The sequence below is a fragment of the Nipponia nippon genome, unplaced genomic scaffold, assembly GCF_047370975.1.
Source record: "Nipponia nippon isolate SJK-2023a ecotype South Korea unplaced genomic scaffold, ASM4737097v1 scaffold_2, whole genome shotgun sequence".
Classification (NCBI taxonomy): domain Eukaryota; kingdom Metazoa; phylum Chordata; class Aves; order Pelecaniformes; family Threskiornithidae; genus Nipponia; species Nipponia nippon.
This window is the reverse complement of record NW_028262336.1, coordinates 16046859-16068119: the sequence shown is the minus strand read 5'-3', so window position 1 is coordinate 16068119 and position 21261 is coordinate 16046859. Positions and strand designations below refer to the sequence as shown.

At 44.9% G+C, this 21261-nt stretch overlaps 1 protein-coding gene across 3 annotated transcripts; it reads left to right on the top strand.

Annotated features, from left to right (window-relative positions):
- Nucleotides 1-2794: 2794 nt before the first annotated feature.
- Nucleotides 2795-20801, top strand: STYXL2 (serine/threonine/tyrosine interacting like 2). Of its 3 annotated transcripts, XR_015704840.1 has the most exons (7): nt 2795-2931; nt 3684-3816; nt 6446-6540; nt 7432-7663; nt 8424-8641; nt 10789-14095; nt 19902-20801. XR_015704840.1 is itself a non-coding variant. In XM_087758117.1 (6 exons), the coding sequence occupies exons 2-6, from the start codon at nt 3704-3706 to the stop codon at nt 13626-13628; spliced, it is 3495 nt and encodes a 1164-aa protein (XP_087614243.1). In that variant the 5' UTR covers nt 2795-2931; nt 3684-3703; the 3' UTR covers nt 13629-15703. The 3 variants fall into 3 exon arrangements, 2 of the variants coding, with proteins under 2 accessions (XP_087614243.1, XP_009465941.2); XM_087758117.1 differs by lacking the exon at nt 19902-20801 and having other exon boundaries at nt 8427-8641; nt 10789-15703; XM_009467666.2 differs by lacking the exon at nt 19902-20801 and having other exon boundaries at nt 10789-15703.
- The last annotated feature ends 460 nt before the right edge of the window (nt 20802-21261 follow it).

The following is a 21261-nucleotide window of genomic DNA, read 5'->3' as shown; positions in this document are numbered from 1 at the left end:
GGTAGCATAGTGCTAACACTATAAATGATAGTAACTCCTGTTAAGTTAAGACAGAGAAAGAGGAATGTTCCATCAAGATCCCATCTTTCCCACCTAAAAGGACAGCACCTGGCCATGTTCAGTTTGGGATATTCTATGAATGGATATATTAATCACCAATGACAGGTGCCCAGCCACTTACAGCTTGTTACTTTTTGCTATGTTTGCATGTGCATACATTCATTATCAAATATTTCTAGCATCCTTGCCTCTCTTCTGCATTGTCATCTTGATCCCCTAAAGCAACAACCTGTAACAAGCAGTAAGGAAGAGCTGCCAGGCTGCCTGCTGTCTGTGTATTCTCCACAAGTCTGCAACATACGCGATCCTATCTGCATCTCTACATGTGAATGGTTGCGGTGGTCATGGCAGGGCTTTCAGGTCTAGCCATCATGCCCTGTTTCAGCTGTATCCTAAAGATTCATGAACAGGATTTTCAGAAGCAGGTCAGTGACTTAAAAGCATCAGTTTTTATTGGGTGTCAATGGTATATGTGCTCCCACAACGTTTAGGTCCTTTGAAAACTCTGTTCTCCAATAATAAGGAAGTCCATAGGCAAATGTCTTTAGATCACTTCCTGACTCAATTAGCAGTAATTAACAAGAGCACATGTGGCACTGCATTGCAGAAGTGGCTAAAAATTGCATTGCCCAGAGGAGGCAGCTGTAGGATCAACACAATTCATCCTCTTGTGGTACATGAAACCGTTAGGATTTCTTCAAACCTGTAATCAATAATCCATTTCTCCCCTTGATATGACACTTGAGATTCAATATACCACTTTCTCTTGCTCCTGTTTGCTTACCCCAGTAACTGTATTAACACAGGTCTAGGCTATGAGCACGTAAAGACTTGAGTGCCTGTTTCACGGCTCTTCCCTGCCATGATGTGGCATCCCTGCTGATGGTGGCCCCATCTCCATGTGGGGATGCAGCACTCAAGTAAGAAGGGGGGTATGCAGGCCCTGCCCAGCATGATGCAGCAGCAAAGGTGTCTGTGGTATGAGATAGGTCAGTTCTCTTTTCCACTTCCTTTCTTGTTTGCTTGTTTGTTTGCAAAAGGAATCAACAGTGCGATGTCATTGCATGACTCAGAACTGGAGGCCCCATTACAGGTAAATAGCACTTAGGCTTTCCTCTGGTTCTGCCTTGGACCAGCCTGGCCCATGAGCTTTTCTGGGGAGTCAAGAGATGGGAACTGCAGGTTTCCTCTTTGGAAAGGCATCAGAGAAGACATAGTGTACCTCAGTCCTAGCTCTTCCAAGAACAAAAATCAGCTAATCATACAATCATAGAACCACAGAATGGTTTGGGTCAGAACCGACCTTTAAAGATCATCTAGTCCAACCTCCTTGCCAAGGGACATCTTTCACTGGATCAAGTTGCTCAAAACCCCATCCAACACTTCAGTGATGGAGCATCCACCACTTCTTTGGGCAACCTGTTCCAGTGTCTCACCACCCTCAATGTAAAGAATTTCTTCCTTATATCTAATCTAAATCTACCCTTAGTTTAAAATCATTGCCCCTTGTCCTGTTACTACAGACCCTGGTAAAAAGTCTCTCTCTGTCTTTCTTATAAGCCCCCTTAAGTATTAAAAGGCCGCAATAAGGTCTCCTTGGGCCCTTCTCGTCTCCAGGCCGAACAACCCCAGCTCTCTCAGCCTTTCTTCATAGGAGAGGTGCTCCATCCCTCTCATCATTTTTGTGGCCCTCCTCTGGACATGCTCCAACAGGTCCATGTCTTTCTTGTGCTGGGGACCCCAGAGCTGGACGCAGAGCTCCAGGTGGGGTCTCACCAGAGCGGAGTAGAGGGGCGGAATCACCTTCCTCTACCTGCTGGCCACGCTTCTTCTGATGCAGCTCAGGATACAATTGGCTTTCTGGGCTGCAAGCGCACATTACCAGCTCATGTCCAATCTTTCATCTACCACTATCCCCAAGTCCTCTGCAGGGCTGCTCTCAATCCCTTCATCCCCCAGCCTGTACTGATACTGGGGATTGCCCCGACTCAGGTGCAGGACCTTGTGCTTGGCCTTGTTGAACCTCATGAGGTTCACATGGGCCCACTCCTCAAGCCTGTCAGGGTCCCTCTGGATGGCATCCCTTCCCTCTAGCAAATCAGTTGCACCGCTCAGCTTGGTGTCATCCTCAAACTTGCTGAGGGTGCACTCAGTCCCACTGTCTACGTCATTAATGAAGATATTGACCAGTACTGGTCCCAGTACGGACTCCTGAGGGACACCACTGAGCTGTTAACTGTAACTGGATGCAGCCATCCAGCCACTTCCATATGCATCAAATAGTCCATCCATCAAATTCATCTCTCTGCAATTTAGAGGTGAGAATGTTGTGGGGGGCCATATCAAAGACCTTCCAGGACTCTAGGTAGTTGACAGGTAGCTTGCTTCTAGTAAGCTTGGAGTGGCTCATCCCGCACTGCGTTTCCCAAGGACATCAGAGGTCATACCAGCATTTCAAGTTGCGCCTGGTGGGGTCCCAGTTGCCTGGAGGCTCCCTACAGGCAGAGGTCCAGCCGCCCTAGCTCTGGGCTTTTCTCTGAGCTCCTCCTGCAACTGGGAAATATCGGAGGATCCAGCCCACAGTGGGGAAGGAGTTAAGTGCTTGACCAGCTGCCGTCTATGAGGCACTGAATTCTTTCCCTGTGCAATCCAACAGCCTGTGTCAGGACAACGCTATATTTAGAAAGCTGATAAAGGTTTGGTGCAGACAGTTGTCCTGCCCCTTGATGAAGAAGCCGCAGAGAGAGTGAGAGGGGGCAGCTGATTTCTCTTCCCCCAGTACCATTCCCTACCAGGTTTCCTGCCCTCCTCACTGGACTCTTTGCCGTGCCTCCAGCAGGGACCCCCAGCAGAGTCGTCCGGGCACAGTGGGTAAGTCCCCGTTCCTTGCTCCCCTGCCTCCCTACTCACTGCCCCATGGGCGGCAGCTGCTCCTCAGCCCTGATGGTGGCACGCTGCTGCGGTGCTCCCGCCTGAGGCCAGCTGCTGGGGCCCTTCGGAGCCACCACCGGCTGTCGTGGCACGGTGAGGCAGGAGTCGCTCTGGCTGGACCCGGGGAAGAGGCAGCTGCTGTGTTCTCACGCTCCTAACCGAGCTATGGCCCCCTCGCTCTCCCGCAGCCACAGCAGCCTCCCCACAAAAGATTACAAGGACAAAGTCCTGAGGCTTAAAGCACCTTCGGCCTTGAGCTTTAGGAGCATTTCATTTTGGGAAGGCGAGGTCTCATGTTTCTTGCCCCCGACGCTCCTTCCAGTCCAGCTCTGGCTGTGTACAGCTTCTTCCAGCCATCATGCACAGGCTGAGCCGGCCAGCTTGGGGATAGAGTTTCTGCCCCGCCACCCCTTCCTTCCTGGCCTTCCTGCACGCTTACTCACAGGCAAGAAGGGCGTCGGCACTCGCTGGGCACCAGCCAGGGAGCTGCACGAGGCCTCAGGAATGGCAGGCACCCTGGCAGAGGAGCCAGTGCTGCTGGCTTGCAGCAAGGGCTGCTCGCAGGGTGGTGGGAGCAAGGTGTGGGAGCCCCTTCTGCCATACCCCCCTGCTACCACTGCCCCACGGCTGGGGGATGACCTCCCGCGCAGACCTCTGTAACAGCCCTCCCTCCTGTTGTGCTCCCCTTGTAGCGGATCCTCTCACAGCTGCCATGGCCAGTGGCAGAGATTCGGACAGCGAGCAGGCGGTGCCTGATGAGGAGGATGAGGGACCGGACGTGAAGGCCGTGCAGGCCCACTATCTCCGCAGCCCCTCGCCCAGCCGGTGAGTATGCTTGCTGCAGGCGCCGCCATGGCCTCCCGGCAGCACATGGTAGATCAGCTTGCCTTCCTTCCTCTTCCACCGCCTCCTTCTGCACAGGCACTTGGATCAAGTGTGGAGCCCAGGGCTTCCCTCCCCTCCCAGAGGCGGAGGTTAGTGTGCCAGTGGGGAGAGAGACTGCAGAGGCAGGACTGATGTGCTAATTAATCCATCCCGCTGAGAGCGTACGTGCACATGGGGGGGATAAATTGCAGAAATCATTACTGTGGGGTGGTATCGTTGCTCTTCCCTGTCTCATCCTCTCACGTCCACCCCCAAGCTGAACCTTCTATTCCAGATTTCAACTCTTCCCAAATTCAGCCCTGTCTTTCTGTCCTTTATAAGGACCTGTGGATTTTTTAATGTTGATATTAGCCTTTCCCAGCCCCAGAAAGACTGAGGATCTTCAGATTTGGGTTTGGTTCAGAGCCATCTTTAGCTACAGGCTTCAGGCACTGAAGAGGAGACTGTCACAGTGCAAGCAGAAATTGAGTTACCTCAAGCAAAACAAGCATGATTAGATGTGTTTTCTCCTAATACAAGGAAAAATACATCCCTTTGTACTCTTTTCCTAAAGCAAAATGCTCTACAGGGCTTTCTGTACACTTTTGAGGTGCTTTAGCTGAAGGCAGGGAGCAGGGATCGAGTTTGAAAAGAACCTTCCCCAGTGGCCCTCAACAAGTAGGAGGTTATGAAATGTTTCCCATTAACTGTGGGGCACTGCAGAAAAATGAAGAGAGAGTGCTTATTTCATTTAACTACATGCATTTAAAATTGTTTAAGAAGTTCACTGAGCTCACAGAAAGTAAAATTAGGTATTGAACTTGGTAAATCACTCTCCTACTGCTCATCAGCCACTCAAAATGAACAGAAGCACCTCTCCAGTTCCCTTCCCTTCCCTTCCCTTCCCTTCCCTTCCCTTCCCTTCCCTTCCCTTCCCTTCCCTTCCCTTCCCTTCCCTTCCCTTCCCTTCCCTTCCCTTCCCTTCCCTTCCCTTCCCTTCCCTTCCCTTCCCTTCCCTTCCCTTCCCTTCCCTTCCCTTCCATTCCCTTCCCTTCCCTTCCCTTCCCTTCCCTTCCCTTCCCTTCCCTTCCCTTCCCTTCCCTTCCCTTTCCCCTTTTTTTTTCCTCCTTTTTTTCTTGCTGTCAATGCCAAAAGCAATGATCAGAATGGCAAGGTCCTTCCCAACCAGAACAAGGCCCTTGAAGCATCCAGGCTTGGGCAGTTCTGCACCTGTGTGTTTCATGGATGCTTGGGGCAGCTACAGGTAAAATGTGTTGAGGCTGTGGTGGCAGATTACTACCAACTGTTATCTTTTTATTGAGCTTGCAGGCAACCTTTACAGCAAAAGGAGTTGAAGGCAGGTCATAGCTGCAAATTTGTGTCAGCTCCTGTAAATGAGACTGACACTCCCGTTGGTCATCTCATAAACTCCTTTGAAGAGCTAGAAAAGGATTACTTTCAGTCACGGGTGACAAGTGCTGGAACCCACCTAAATGACCTAGACAAGCCCGTTAACCGGTTTCCGATGGCTGTGCCCTCCATTTTGATTCTGGAGAATGAAAGTGGTTTAGCTCTCCAGATGCTTTGCTGCACCTTGACTGCACATTAATCACGCTCCCTCTCCTGCTTTAATTAAACAAAACCAAACAGTGTGTTGCAGGTACTGCAAGCCTGCATTGCCAGATAGCTTCTGTGATGGCAGCAAACTTGTCCTAATGATCTGTACCATCTATTTGGAAGGAAATGTAGAGCATGTGCATCAGCGAAAAAGCTCTGTAAAATATTTTGTTAAGATGGTCTAAATGAGAAGATTTACCTGGACTGTACAGGTGGACCTAGATGGAAATATATTTGTTTTCAAGATTGTGGCTTTTTTGCTTAACAAAAACTTATGTAAATCACGCTGCGTGTCAAAGAACTCCCTTCAAAGGTGTTTGTGGCTTTCATAGTTGTTTCTGCCCTGCAGTTAGACAACACTATGTGAGTGGAGAGACTGACCACAGATTCATACTACGAAGTGGCCAACGTACTGAGTACTGAAGGAGAGATTCACAGGCTTCAATATTAATGCTTGCATTGCCGCTTGTGATAACTCAAAGGATGCTTGTAGGCAATTAGCTAACAGGAAAAAAACCCAACCATTTTCTAGCATAATCTGTTTTGAATTGCTCAATAAATTCTAGTTAGGACAACGTTTATGTCTGTCTGTCTAAGTGAGAGCTACTTGTGAGCCTATTCCTTGTGATCCATCCCCCTCCCAGTCTCAAACCAGACACGGTTGTCTCTACCCAAAACCTGCTGCACCAGTCCATTCTCTTGCACTCCCAGCCCACTGCGGCTCCTCCCTATGGAGTCTGTCTCCTGCAAACACTGGAACCAAGGCATATTTGAAGCCTGCAGTGCCACGCTGGAGAGCAGGGTCAGGGTGAGGGGTGGGAGAAGAGCTGGGGCTTCCCTTCTACCATCAAAGGATCCTCACTGCTCCAGTTCCCTGCTGCTGTCTTCTGGAATGGGTGAAAAGGGCTAAAGTCCTGGAGGTGGGATCCCAGTGGAGGGCATTTGCCTAATAGGCAGTGTGGTTGGTTGGCAGGTATTCAGTGATATCGGACACTGATACAGAGACCATCTTCATGGAGCCAATCCATCTGTCATCTGCTGTGGCTGCCAAACAAATAATCAATGAAGGTAAGAGGAGGAAGGGTAAAAGAACTATGTAAGTAATAGAGACTTGAGTTGCGCTTCTTTTGCCTTTTTCATCCAGAGATCCTAAAATGATAAAAAAGCCTTTATGAGAAAACCCCACCTGAGGTGGAGGTGAAAAACACAAAGAAATAACAATTTACAGCAAGGTTTGGTGACTTCCTTTGAAGATGTGCACTGAATCTGTGGCAGAATGAGGTACCGCAGCGGTGAATACAGTTTGATTGCTGGTTGCTCGCTGCAACGAACAGAACAGAACAGAATCGAATCGAATTGTTCAGCTGGAAGAGACCTACAATGATCATCTAGTCCAACTGCCTGACCAATTCAGGGCTGACCAAAAGTTAAAGCAAGTTATTAAAGGCATTGTCCAAATGCCTCTTAAACACTGACAGGCTTGGGGCATCGACCACCTCTCTGGGAAGCCTGTTGCAGTGTTTGACCACCCTCTCGGTAAAGACATGCTTCCTAATGTCCAGTCTAAACCTCCCCTGGCGCAGCTTTGAACCATTCCCACGCGTCCTATCACTGGATACCAGGGAGAAGAGCTCAGCACCTCCCTCTCTACTTCTCTTCCTCAGGAAGCTGTAGAGAGTGACTGCATTCTTCTGGGGCTAGAATCAGTGTGCCCTTAAGTCCCAGGCCTTTGGCCAGTGTGGGTCTCTGGACTGAGAGGAAAGTGCAATGTGTTCTTTCCATTACTAACTACCTTGAGGCTGCTAGATAAGCAGGTACATGAACACATTGCAGGCAGGACAGTGTGATGTTACTGGGAAAAAAAGGAAGCCACAAGGCTTGTCCCAGGAACAAAGAATGACAGGTCATATATTTCCTTTGTTTTTACATGCTTTTAGTTACGATGTCGGTTTATTCCAGAGCTGAAGACAAAGGACGGCAAGGTAGATTCAGTGTGTGCCAGGATGTTAGAGTCTGCGCGGCAGTTGATGGTGGAAGACCTGTACAACCGAGTTAAGGAAAAGATTGATGACACCAGCTTGTTTAACACACCATGTGTGATGGACTTGCAGAGGGCACTTGTGAAGGACAGGGTGGAGACCCCCAGGGATGCTGTGGATGAAGTCTGGCCTAATGTCTTCATAGCAGAAAAGTGAGTGTCAGCTTTAGTCATCAAGTTGCACGAGATTCCCAGTGAAGGGTCAGATGGAACCATTGAAGGCATAACATGTACTACATGCATGTAATACCTTTCATCCCTAGGGAGTCCCAAAGTGTTTTTCAGAATATGCTCACAAAGATCTCTGTGCACTGAAAAGTAAATACTTCTGGAATAGAATCAGCAGCTTTACTATGCTATTTTGATGCTTTGACAATTTAGGAGGGGAAAAGGCAAATGAGCCCAAATTACACGATTCTGATTGGAATTCGGCCCTGAAATTGAGACTAAAGTCTTTGTTATGTAAAAGAGAGTTAAAAAAGAAATGCCGTAGCAAATATCGAGCGGAAAAGGTTAGGTCTTCTGTACCATGGCTCAGCTGTCTGAGACACCTGTGCAAGCGACCAGAACAGAATTAGAAGGGGATATAGTGTAAAGCATCAATTATGGAGTGATAAAAATTGGGGAGTAAGTAAACAGCTCGAATGTAGGATGGCAGGATGAGTTTAAAATCAAGCTGGAGTGGAAATTGAGCATGCAGCTCCACTGGTGAGTGCAGGTTTCTCATTTTCTTTTCCTGGTGAGTGTTGGAAAGAAATACCTGTAGAACTCTCAAAGGACATTAAGGTTTGAGTGGAGCTGTGTGTTGGATGAGTAATACAGACTGGGAGCTCTGTAGCGCTTGCAGCAGACAGCTTCTTTCCTACCCGAAATAGCACCACCGATATCTAACATCTTTCTTTCATTTCTGAAGAAGTGTTGCGGTGAACAAAAGCCGTTTGAAGAGACTGGGGATCACGCATGTCTTGAATGCAGCTCATGGTACAGGTGTATACACAGGACCAGGTTTCTACAACGGTCTGAATATCCAATACCTGGGCATTGAAGTGGATGATTTTCCAGATATGGATATCTCCAAACACTTCCGCCCAGCTGCAGAGTTCCTTGACGAAGCACTGCTGACTTACAGGGGTAAGAGGAGAAGATTACAGTGGTTCCAGAATGCTTGGGAATTAATGGGTGGAAGCATTACTCTGATAAACAGCTGATGCCACATTTGTGATTGGGTAGAAGGCAGATACTTTGTTCTTTGCATCCAGTTACGGTGAAAACTTCTTGCCCATTTCTGCCATGCCTCATTCAAAGCTGGAGGGGGCAAACTAGTGAGATGAGGCAGCCCAGCAGCCCCTGCTGCAAGCCCCATGCCTTTGGACTCAAACTGGCTGCGAGCCACCTCCCTCAGCTGCTTTGAAAGTACCCTACAATTACAAAGAGGTGAAGCCCTGCTCCAATAAATATATTTTTTATATTGATAGTATATTATACTATATCTATTGACATATTCCTGTACACTGCGAGTTTCAGTTTTGCCAGGATGCTTACTACAAAAGAACAGGCTGATTTACTAGAACAATCCAAACAGCTGAGTTGAACCCCTGGATGTCTACACCCAGGCTACTGCATAATTTGCTGGACTCCAATTCCATGGCAACTGTTATTCTGTGGACCTGCAGTGCATGCTGGTCATTTTGTTGCAGCTTCAGTGGACAGTTAGAAATATCTATGGAATTCAATGTGAAAATGAACACCACAATCACTGATATCACTGATATTCTTTATATATGTATTTAATGCATTTCATTTTTGTAGAGAGACAACAGATTACCTCCTGTAATGAAGTGACAGTAAGAGAAGTGAGAAGTTTTGTTAGTACGCAAGAAAAGTTGAGCCAATTTTAATAGCTCACCAACAATAACATGAGGAGGGACACTCTACCCATCTATGTTCTTCCTCATAACTCCCATTGCCACCCTTGGCACAGTACAGATGCTTACTGCTGCTGGCATTCGCCGGCCTTTCAACCCAGCAAGAACAACAGCCCAGCAGGGAAGAGAAGGTTTTCCATTGGGTTAGTGAGCTGAACTGGCTCACCAAAGGGCCCGGTGAGTACCGGAGCCGACACAGGAAAGGATGCACGGAGACAGAGGAGCCTTGAAAGAAAAGCAGAGGACTGAGATCTCCCCCTTTTGGTGAGCTGTTAAGTAGGCTTTACTGGCTGTTAAAACACGGAAGGCAACTGAAGAAGAAGAAAGGTGTAAAAGACATTTTGGGATTGTAGAGATAGGTACATTAGGTAAATACTTGCGGTAACATATCAGCAGTCAGAAAGGTGATGTTTAAACTGGCTTCATTAAGTTTCAGTGCAAACAGTTTGATTAAACTGGAGTTTATCACACATTTAGAAACAGTAATTTCAGTTATTTGCAAGCTAGCAAAGCCTCATTTGCACTCTTTTCATATTTACAAGCTTTTGTTTAACTGTAATTTGCTATAAAAGTAACTTTAAAAAACAATTTTTCTGTGCCAAAGCTTAGTTTTCTGCAAAAGGTGGTTTCTGTGTAAATGCCATGAAATAAAGCAGATCCTCAGCTTTGATTCTGGCTCTTGCAGTCACTGTTTACAGAACAGTGGGTCCCAGTCATTTGGAGCAGCTGTATCAGTTTGTCAGAGTCAAAATCATGCTAGTTGCTTGGTTCTCCTGTTCTGAGATATACTATGACTCTGGCCTCCAGCCAGCCTACGTGTAACTGTTTGAGTGTACTTTGCAAAACAGCAGATCTGGATTCTGGCAAAAATATAATTAAATTAATATAAGATTGTATTTAAGTCCTATAATGTGCCTTATAAAAAATTAAGTTATTTGCTTATCCTGCCAATGCCTTCCTGGAGGCTAATGCTAGTATCTCCCTTTTTACATATGGGGAAACTGAAGCATGGAAAGCTTACATGTTTTACCCTAAGCCAGCCAGCAAGTCAAGAATACTATATCACTTGGCTTTCTAATACCTGCTACAAGCTTTTTGATTATTTGGGGAAGTGAAGTGTATAGGTGAAAATACAAATATTATTTACATTGTTTTAAAATGTGCCTGCCACTGCTTTTGAAACTAATGTGCTTTTTATAAAGCTAACAAATACTTAGCATTGGTTTCAGTCACTGAAACATATAATCTGTCTAATTTTTAACACTATTCAGAGAATGCTTTTGTGTTACATATCATAGCAACCTCTCTATATTATTGGAAATAGCTAATTACTTTTATATTTAATATCTGTAGGCAAAATCCTTGTCAGCAGTGAAATGGGAATCAGTCGCTCAGCTGTTCTGGTGGCTGCTTACCTGATGATCTACCACCATATGACCATTCTGGAGGCTCTGATGACTCTGAGAAAGAAGCGTGCCATTTACCCCAACGATGGCTTTCTGAAACAGCTAAGGGAGCTCAATGAGCAATTGTTGGAGGAACGAGAGTTGGAGCATACTGGAGATGAAGAAGCCACTCCTAGTCAAAGTCCTGTTGCCCATGCAGGGACTTCTTCCCGGCTGTCTGGAGATGGAGACTCAGAAAGCATCATGGGAGCCAAAGCCCACTCCATCACAGTAGAAGAAGAGGACACCAGCAGCCTGCTGGGTAGTCTTAGGAGCTCTTCATCAGTGGGAAAAACTAGCTGGGTTTCCAAGCACTCCACCCTCATCAGTGAGGAGGAAGAGGAACAGTTGTATGAGGAATGGAGGAAGAAACAAGGCCTGCCTGCAAAGGAACCAGGAGTTAACCATGGAAGAAGAACATCTCCAAAGCTTCTGGATCAGGAAGGGGAACAATCTGAGGAGGATGTGGAACAGAGGATCCATGACTGGCAGTGCAGAAATGAGAAATACCAAACGGAGGGTCCACCCAGGGAGGAGGATGGAGATTCCAACATGGGAGGAAGACCTTACCAATCAGGTGATTTCAGTGATGTTGAGAGCGTGAGCAGTTTTGAGATCCGAACCCTAAAACAACAGCTGGAAGCCAGTAGCTTTAGCAGGATGAGGAGGAGCCGCACAGGCTCTATGTCTTCAGAGAGCACTTGGGACATGTGGAACCAGAGGCTTCTGGAGATTGAGAAGGAAGCTGCTCAGAGGTATCGTTCGAAGAATAAAAATTGTGGGGAGACACGATCCCCAGAAACAGGAAGAAAGGAGAGGGATGTGGATGAGGAGAGCGTGTTTTCAGACAGTAGCTCCTTTTACAATTTCTGCCAAAAGAACAAAGACAAGTTGACTCCTCTAGAAAGGTGGAAGGTTAAGAGGATCCAGTTTGGCTTTCACAAGAAGGATTTAGAATCATCATCTTCTGCACCATCTCCAGCAGAAGATGGCAGCCAGGCACGTGGGGAGGGGACAGAAGGGAAGAGTTTGTCAGATATTAACCTGACTGCTTACCAGGCTTGGAAAATGAAGCGGCAGAAGAAGGTAGGCAGTGAAAGCAAGGAGGAATTTGTGGAGTTTGCCAAAAGTGAGGATTCTGCTTCAGCTAAAAAGAAGCAGAGGCGTGTAGAGCTTCTTGAACGTTCAAAGAAAATTTTAGAAGAAAGCCAGTCCCTGTGCAGCTGGGAGACAGACAGTACGATGAGTGGGAGTATCCCACTGTCAGCTTTCTGGCCCTCAGCGCCTTCTGCAAGCGGTGCCGAGGATGCAGCTTCTGCCCTGAGCATGCAGACAAATCATTCATCTTTATCACAGCCCAGGAGCAGCACAGGGGCAACGCAGCCTCAGATGCCAAGTATACCCCTTCCCAATCTCCCGGTTGGCCCAGGTGACACAATATCCATGGCAAGCATTCAGAACTGGATTGCTAATGTGGTCAGTGAAACCATTGCTCAAAAGCAAAATGAGATCATGATGCTGTCCCGTCCATCGTCTGCAATGGCCTCCAGCGTAATGTCAGGAGACCTTGGCAGGCGCAGAGATGATGATAAGGTTTCTCTTCTCAGTGCTCAGAGTGGCTCATCTCTTGCTACCTCTCAGCTTCGCCAGCAGGACATGCACAGGGCTGAGTCTCAGTCTGTCCTGTCTTGCAACACCTCAGCGAGCGCAAGGACAGAAGGGACTAGTTCAAACATGAAGACAACACAGACAAGCAAGCCGCTGTACAGCCTCTTTGCTGATGATGTTGACCTAAAGAAACTCAGGAGGAAGGAGAAGGAGATGCAAATGGAAATGAGAGAGAAAATGTCAGATTATCAAATTGAAAAGGTGATCAGAGACAATAAACGCAGCACTTTATTTAAAAAAAAGATGACCAAAGGAGAGGGAAATGAAATAGAAGATGACAGAGAGAGTACAACAAACAGCCACAGGCGCCTCTTGCAAGCAGATCTTGACAGAACTGATACAGTCTTTGATCTGTCCAGTCAACCTGCAAACACAGCTGCACCGAAGTCAGAGATAGAGACTGATATTACCAAGTGGCTCAGTGGCCTGAAAACAGAAAGAGAACCACCGTCATATTATGATCAAAGTGAGAGGGCTAGAGAGAAATATAGCAGATCATCCAAAGTTAGAGAGATGGATTCTGAAACATCCAGTTACAGATTCTCCAGATCCCAAAGAGAAGAGCTGGACAGCTGTTCTTCCTACGAATCGAAAGGAGATTCACTGAGAACCATGTCAAGATTTTCCTCTGCTTCTGCAAAAGAGGACAAAGAGATGTATAAGTTCACAAGGTCAAGGGTCAGTGAGACAACAAGTTCCAGAGAAAAGACCCCAGAGCTGCATGTTTTCAGCCAAACACCTGAACCATCCCTTGACTCTGAATCCCCTGAACCATCTACACAGAGTCGAGTTAGATCTCATCATGTGGAGGCATGTGAAGAGGAGGCCAGGTCAGACATGTCAGAATTTGGAGCTAAGAGAAAGTTCACCCAGAGCTTTTCAAAGTCTGAAGAGGATGGAAAGAAAGAGGCAAAAGTGGAACAAAGTGAAGAAAGATTTGCATCTAGACAGTTCTCTCAGTACAGGCGACGCATGCGTAAAGAAGAGGAAGAAGAGATGGATGATGATGCCATTATCGCTGCTTGGAGAAGCCGACTAGAAGAAACTACGGCAAAGCTCCGGCGGCGAAGGGAAGAGTGACCAAGATCAGATTATAGAAACCCAAGCAGAGCCACAGAGTCCCTGAATCACTCATCGTTATATTTCTGATAATCCTTTGTGGTTTGTAGGGCATTTCCTGCAGATAGTTCTCTTCTTAATCAAAAGCGATAAAGGGAAGAGGTCAAGTTTTGGAAGTGTTTGTGGTTTGTCAGAAAGAAGATGCTAGTATTAAATGATCAATGTAGGTAGGAACACAATGTTACAAGCCATTAGGAGCCAGACGATGTTTCAGCAGCAAAAGCAAGTAATGGTAGCACCTCAATTCAGAAGACCAATCACATCCCGTTTTGGTCATTTCAATTTCCTAGTCTTGTTAAAGACTGGACTTATTTTTTCTAGGATCTTTTTGATCATAAATGGAAGAAGCCAACAGCCTTTTCTAGGAACTCGAAGAATGTTCCTCTCTTAATCAGTTTTAATTTATACCACTGAGAAGATATGGCCAGGTAGGCTCCATTTTCTGTACCAGTTTTATGAATGTCTACAGGAATAAGACAGTTCAGGGGAATTCATGTACTGTTTCACTTCAGTAAGTAGCAGAAGCAAAGTGGAATACTAGAAGAAAGGAGATGCCTCCTTCTTTTTAGAAGTTCTGTGCAGTAATGAATGTATTCCTGTGGTACCATTGTTTTCTATTAGATGCAGTCATCTCTGCTCCAGTATGGTTGGTTCCTGCTAATAACGTTGGGTCAACAAAGGAAAAATGCAGTAATATTAACAGCTGTCTAAAAAATGCAGTCTGATGTAGTTAAAGAGATGGAGTTAGGATTAGGATTAGTGTTAGGTTAGGCTGGGTTTCTGAAGTACTGACTTCAGTTTGTTTTATGTATGCAGCTCAGCTAAGTCTGTGCTCTGATGTCTATAGTCAGACTGTCATGTATTAATTTTCAACATGATTGCCTTAAAAGAAAAGAGTGATACACAAGCTGACCTCATAATAAAATGATGTATAACTAAAGCTGGCGTAAGGCACCATGCACCTAAGGACAAATTGTGTGTCTGCTGAGTGTGGTACTTGGAAGCTTGTTTGTAGGAGATGGTAGGTTTAGTTGGCGTGTTACAGTTGACATGTTGTTTGTATCATGAGCTACAGAGCCCACTTTTCAGAGTGAGTGGAAGGAGCACAGTCTCCGTGTTAACTGAGTACACCAAGTTAAGAGCCTGGGGTCTTTCCATGCCCTGCAGAGCCTCATAAGCTTGTGTGACATGACCTGCCAGGTCTGCCACAGCATCCCTTGTATGGCTTGTATGACGCTGTGTCTTTAACACATTAAAGCACCCAAATCTGTCACCAGTCAACATCTTCCACCTCTCTCTTATAAACACATAGGCCAGTTTCTCCTGATTTCTACTCTGGAATAATCTGTTCTGTCTCCTGTACAGACTGTATTTTGAAACAAAACCCTCTGGCAGAGCTGAGCATAAAACAACAATGGAGGGATGATGCAGTATTGCTCTCTCACAGGAAGTTTTGCCTTTCTTTTTCTTGTCGTCTCTTCTCCCTCCCACTGCGATGCTTAGAGCTCACTATTACTATTATGCTAGTACCTCTCCCTATTTTAATTGTGTAATATAGACAGTAAGCTCCACAGGGCAAGGACCTGATCTTTGTCCTTGTCTGTATGATGCCACGCACATCAGCAATCCTATCTAAATAATGGTTACTGATAACAAAATGCAGCTGCCAATTTTCCTAAACTTAGAATCATTTCTCTCAACTATAACTCACTGATTAGACATTATCCCTGCTTCTCTGAAGATAAAGATGACTCTTTCTGACAGCCAGGACTAGGGTAAATGATAGCTACTTATTGTCAGGTGAATGGAGTCTCAAAAATCAGGTGATTGAACAATAACAGGGGTAGAAAAATAAGAGAAAGAACATATTTTACTTGTGTGGGTTTTTTATTTTTTTGAGTAAACTCAAATTACATTTTTGAAGTACATAAGGAACATGGTCTTGTTCATGTTTCAGGCATCCAGAGCTGCTATAAGGCTTATAATGCACTTCTATACAACATAATATATAATACAATGCATCCCTTATTTCTGCATACTTCTGTGAGTTGTATTTTTTTAAAGTAGTGGAATTCCAGGCTTTGATCCACATTCTGAGATTTTGTATTGAATTTCTGCGATGTGTCTTAGGATAGGCATTTTCCTCCTTTCTTCATCCCTGGTAAAGTTGCTCTGTGGAAAAACAGCTCTGCACATGCATATTTGGAGCTTGCTTTAATTTCAGTCTAGAAAAGGTCTTAAGTTTCGACGGATCAAAGTGGAACGTGCAGTAGCTTCTGGCACTGAATTTACTTTTTTATCAAAGGCTGGTTCCCTCTGAAAAATCTCTCTCCCACTTCCTATGGCTGGCTGCTGTTCTCAACAGAAACGTCTGTCCTCTGCAGTACTGTAGGGGGCATCTTACACTGTAAAAGATGAGCATTATATGATGTAGTAATTGGTTTCATTTTGCACTGTACAGCACAGCCTTTGTTTGGGTAGCATTTTGATTTAAACAGTAATCTAGGTCTGCCACACAAATAAATTATTCAAGACTGAGGGGCAGAATATGGTTCTATAACAAGCCTGAGCCAAACCATCCTGATAGCAAGTTTTGACCCTTCTGGGAAAGGGTTAAGTGGGTTCTGCTGACTCACTGAGGTAGGTGGCTTATTAGTTCACTTGTGTAAAAGGGAGATAAAAATGGTTTGCTGGGGAGAGGCCATCTAAGATGCTGGCTGAGCAGTCATGAGGGAGAAGCCTTAGAAACAGCTGAACTTTATTTTCTTATTGCTTATATCCTTGTTAATAAAGCCAAACCCCCAAAGCAATAAGGGGGTGGGGATCGTTTTGGACTCCATTCAGTGTACGGCCTGTGCTTGAAAGCGAGATGGGAAAGGCTCCAGCTCACAGGTATAAATTACATGAAACAGTGACATAAAGACCTTGCATGGTGAAAATATTAAAGCATTCAGTCATAAGACCAATAACCAGGAGAGACAGAAATGGAGAGGTTGAAGGCAGGCTAGAAAGTCGGGTTTTAAGATGAGAATTTAGCAGGAGATAGGGAATCGGTGAAAGGGGAGAGGTCTGCACAGATTGTTTCAGGTGACGAGAGCTGCAGTGACTGGTTTTTCAGCAATGACATTGGTCTGACACTAGATTAAAAGAGTAGGTAAGTACCCAAATTTATCTAGGAAGGATTTTTCAGCAAAGATGCGCTGGGACTGGTATTTTTGCTCAGCCTCAGTTTGCTGCTGAAGGCAGGATGGGGTTTTTTGGCATTGTACAGTGGAAGGTGAAAGTGCAAGGAGCATCCGTACAGTCAGTTAAGAATATAAACACAGGAACATCAGAAAGGCTATATGGGGTCAGACCAAAGGTCCATCTGGCTCAATATCCTGTCTCTGACAGAGAACAACAGTGCCTACCTAGGGAAGAATCTAAGAGCAGTGATATAAGTGATATTTCCCCAGCATGATCTTCCAGCTTCCAATCATTTGCAACTCAAGGACTTGCTGAGCCAGATGTGATTTTTTTGTATTTAATAGCCCTGGGTAGATTTTCCTTCTATGGAGGTGCTTAGTCATTTTTGAGTTATAGCCATTATAGCCTTGTACCTGCTAGCCTCCGTGATCTCTTGTGGCACGAAGTCCCACAACTTACTCTACACTGAGTGCTAAGCCATCTCCTTTTTGTCTGTTCTGAACCTGCTGCCCACTAGCCTCCTTTGATGCCAAAATAATCTCTAGTTGGTATCTACATGCCACACAAGATTCTACCCACCTCTACTGTTGTGCCCCATCCCTAGCTCTCTGGTTTTCAGCCCGAGTTACTCATTCCTCATACGGGAGCTGCTCCATGTCTCTGATTATCCTGGCCATTCTTCTCCCAACCCTTTCCAGTTCTGCTTCGTCACGTTTGAGACGAGGGACCAAATCCTCACACAGTATTCAGGGTGCAGGTGTGGCAGGGATTTATCCTGTGGCATAATGACTTTCTTTTTTCTGTTCTCTTTTCCTTCCCTATTAACTCCTAACAGTTTGCATGCTTTTTTGGCTGTTGCTGAGCACCAAGGTGACATTTTCATGGAACTATTTATTATATCCACAAAATCTTGTTGCTGGATGGCAATGGTTATCATTTGATATGTTAAGTATTCTTATGTGTAATGCTTGACATTTATTAGCCTTCAATTTCATCTGCCATCTTAGTGCTCAGTCTCAGTCTCATTAAGTCCTTCTGCATTTTTACACAGCCAGCCTCTCATTTCTACTATTCTGTTTCCTTAATATCCTTTGAACGATGCAGAAACTCGGAGTATGTGGGAAGCAAAGAAGGTAAGGAGGGATACATGAGGGAGAAACGCATTTGATGTTAGTCTGATTGAAGTAAGAAGTAAGAAAGTGATGAAAGCTGGAGAGCTAGGACATAAGTGTTCAAAAAGAGATCTGAAGACAACAGGCAAATTAAGAAGGGGACCTACATTGGATGGAGACAGTAAGATACGTATGTGAGCCAAAGAGGCTAATGCAAAATATTAATTTGTTTAGATGTATAAAAATCTGGGGAAAGGTTATAGGGCAACCTCTGTGGGAAGGAAGGAGATGGTGGGATTTACAGAAGTTACAGGTTTGTGAGAAATGTGAAGGGGACTGTGAGAATTGGAAAAGGTGAGAATCATCAGTGGGACATAGATGATAAAATGACATCTGTGCTAGACTGGGAATTCAATGTGGCAGAAACAAGTTTGGAAGGAAGCGGAAATGTGCCAGAAATAAGTTATTCCTAGTGTAACAGCTGCATTCTGCATCGTAATACTGATAGACGTGGGGCCATGGCCCATTTCCCCCATCTAGGATTTTCAGGGCAATTTGGTTTATTAGCAATGCAGCACTGGTTTAGACTGGATAATTTTAAAAGGAGTTTAGCACCATTTCCTTCTTTTAGAGCTCCTTGAGAAATGCTTATGCATTAGCTGTAGTGGAGAGCTAGGTGAACTACGAGACAAAAAGTTTTACCTGGGGATGGTTATATTGCATTGCCTGCCTTTCCTTAAAGGGTTTAGCTGGAATACATTCAATATAGACATTATAACATGAAAACACAGTATCCATGAGCTTCCTAAATTTATAGACAATCCAACAGAGATGCAGAAAGCATGTGATTAATATAGTCTAGGGCTTGGAAACAGACACTGCATGCTCCTGTACTCCAGCAAAATCTCTTTGAGAGCTACCTACCTATTCTCCGGAATTTCACTTGTCATTTAGAAAAATGAAAGTGGGTTAAATCTCTGGCTGTTGTAATTGTGAAGAAAACTTCCAAAATTGGAACTATGTGTAACAAATAAACAGTTCTCTAGAGAGGTGGGAGCATAGCTCTAAATGGTGTGTGAATTGCCCTAGTCATCTCAGCAAGGTGCTACCTTATTTGCCCAGGAGTAATAATTTAAATGCCAATAAGATTTGTTACATTGTTCTTCATCTAAAAAATGGAGAGAGGTTCAAGGTATATTTAGGTTGCGTATTGCCAATACCAGCATAATCTACTTAAAGGAACACCCTGTCATTTTGGTCACCCCTAGGAACAGAAATTTTTTTGACATGGAAGAATCCTATCCTTTTTCTAGACTGCCTTTTGTTCTTTGGTGCATTTCAACATATTCAGGAGCTGATTTCATGTTGCTTCCATCTATCCCTCTGTTACAACCATTCAGTAGCTTCTGAGCTCAGTGTGTTCCTGTGACTGCTCTTCCCCTACCACAGGGTGCGTACGCACATGCACACAAGCACACACACACACACATACTCACACAAACATAAAGGGAAAACATTATTTGTGACTTACAAAAGCAGGCAACAATATGAATTCAGTCCTTCCCAGGACCAGCAGGTTAAAGAAAATATTGGTATGTCTATGCCAAGCTATCCAGGTGTGGCGATGTGAAAACTGCTTAGAGTGCAGGAGAAGGGACATCCTGTCTGTGCTTTGAACCTTCCCCTCTAAACTGCATTTCAAAGATTTTTATTTGCATGTATCTTTAAAATAGACAAATTTAATCCTTACACAGGAGTGTAACTGCTTCCACATATGATTCATACCTGCAGGCAGATTGGTTTACTGTTAGTGAAGATACGTATGCCCTGGAAGACACAAATGGGTATAATGGAAAACTAGCTTCATTGTTAACTATGGACAGAACAATGTCTCTACATAATCAATCAATCAATCAATCACTTATTTTTTTTCCAGTGCACCCTTCATGCCAACATGCCTGAATGCTTTACGGTCATTAAATTAAATCAAAGAACAGACCACAGAATGGACAAGGCCAGATCAATAAATCTTAAAACCTGATTCAAACTTACCAAGGACTCTGCACAAGTAACAGTGGAAGGAAGGATGACTCCAGTCAGAAGGGCATGTGTGCGGGCATAAAACTGTACCAAGACATAGGTGATGCTAGTTAGAAGACAGAAACATTTAAAAGAACTGATCGTTTTTATAGCATCACCCAACTACCAACAGCATCTACCTGGAGCTCAATGTCTTAAGAGTCTTTTCGGACTTCTGAGTGATATTAGAAAATAACCGTGGTGGGAAGAAGTATTTACAACTGCCCAGACAGCTATATGCTTCAGGTCCTGCCAGGAACACGCCTAATTTTAGAGATTTCCCTATTTGTGATTTCTCCATTTGATTATTGCAGGGCACCATATCAAAGAAAGAAGCAGCACACAGCAGCTGGTATTAAACATTGTGTGACTGGTCCGTCGTCATGGACCTTCCCAGCAATTTGATCTTTGCAATGACTCTGTACTGAACTCAGATCCAGTCGAAAGCCTTCTGTTAGTTTGGCGGAACATCTGTCCCTCCTTGCTTGAGAGGAGAGCTTTATCAAACCACAATAGCCTTTATGAAACTACCAATTAATGGGGAGCTTTGTACATTTTGCTCATAGAAACTTCCCGGTAGCTGTCATAACCTATGAAGGTTCATTCCCAGAGCAGATAAAATGACCACAGGCATAACTACATTCAAAACTAAATGCAAACCTCAGTTCTTCAACTTCAACTTAAACTTCCCTCCCTCAATAATTTTGCAAGGCATGTGCTCCTTAGGCTGTGAATTGGATCAAAAGTATTGCCTAGAGGCAGAGGGTCAGAGGAGATTCCACATATAAAAAGCAGGAAGCCCTCAAAAAGGTGCAACCTCAGTTACTGAACAGACACCACAAATACGATGGATAAAAGCCCACATGAGACTCTGGTATGTGAGCAAGCAGAAGCTGACAGCTGCCCCTCAGGAATATATAAAGCTTTCAGTTCTGCAGGAGATGTGATCTGAAAGTCTGCTTCCTGGGAGCACTCACACCTGAACTGTTGCGTGGTGCTGCAGTTGCATAATTTAATAGTTGCCATGTTTCATCCCCAGGTGAGTGTTCTTGGTGGTAGTGTACATATAAAATTTGTAAGTCATTAGGGTTAAAAGGCTCTATGCAAGAAAAGGTCAGACATTACCCTCATGACTGGCAGAAGGGGTCCATATTAAAACAAAGAAGGTGTTTGATTTTCTTTTGAACATGGGCAGATGATTCAGACCCACATGCCCT

What these genes read in the sequence shown, in the direction of transcription:
- STYXL2 (XM_009467666.2), top strand. Translation starts at nt 3,704, where the DNA reads ATGGCCAGTGGCAGAGATTCGGACAGCGAGCAGGCGGTGCCTGATGAG. An exon ending in CAAACAAATAATCAATGAAG is followed by an intron (nt 6,541 to 7,431) that starts GTAAGAGGAGGA and finishes GGTTTATTCCAG; the next exon opens with AGCTGAAGACAAAGGACGGC. An exon ending in AATGTCTTCATAGCAGAAAA is followed by an intron (nt 7,664 to 8,423) that starts GTGAGTGTCAGC and finishes TCATTTCTGAAG; the next exon opens with AAGTGTTGCGGTGAACAAAA.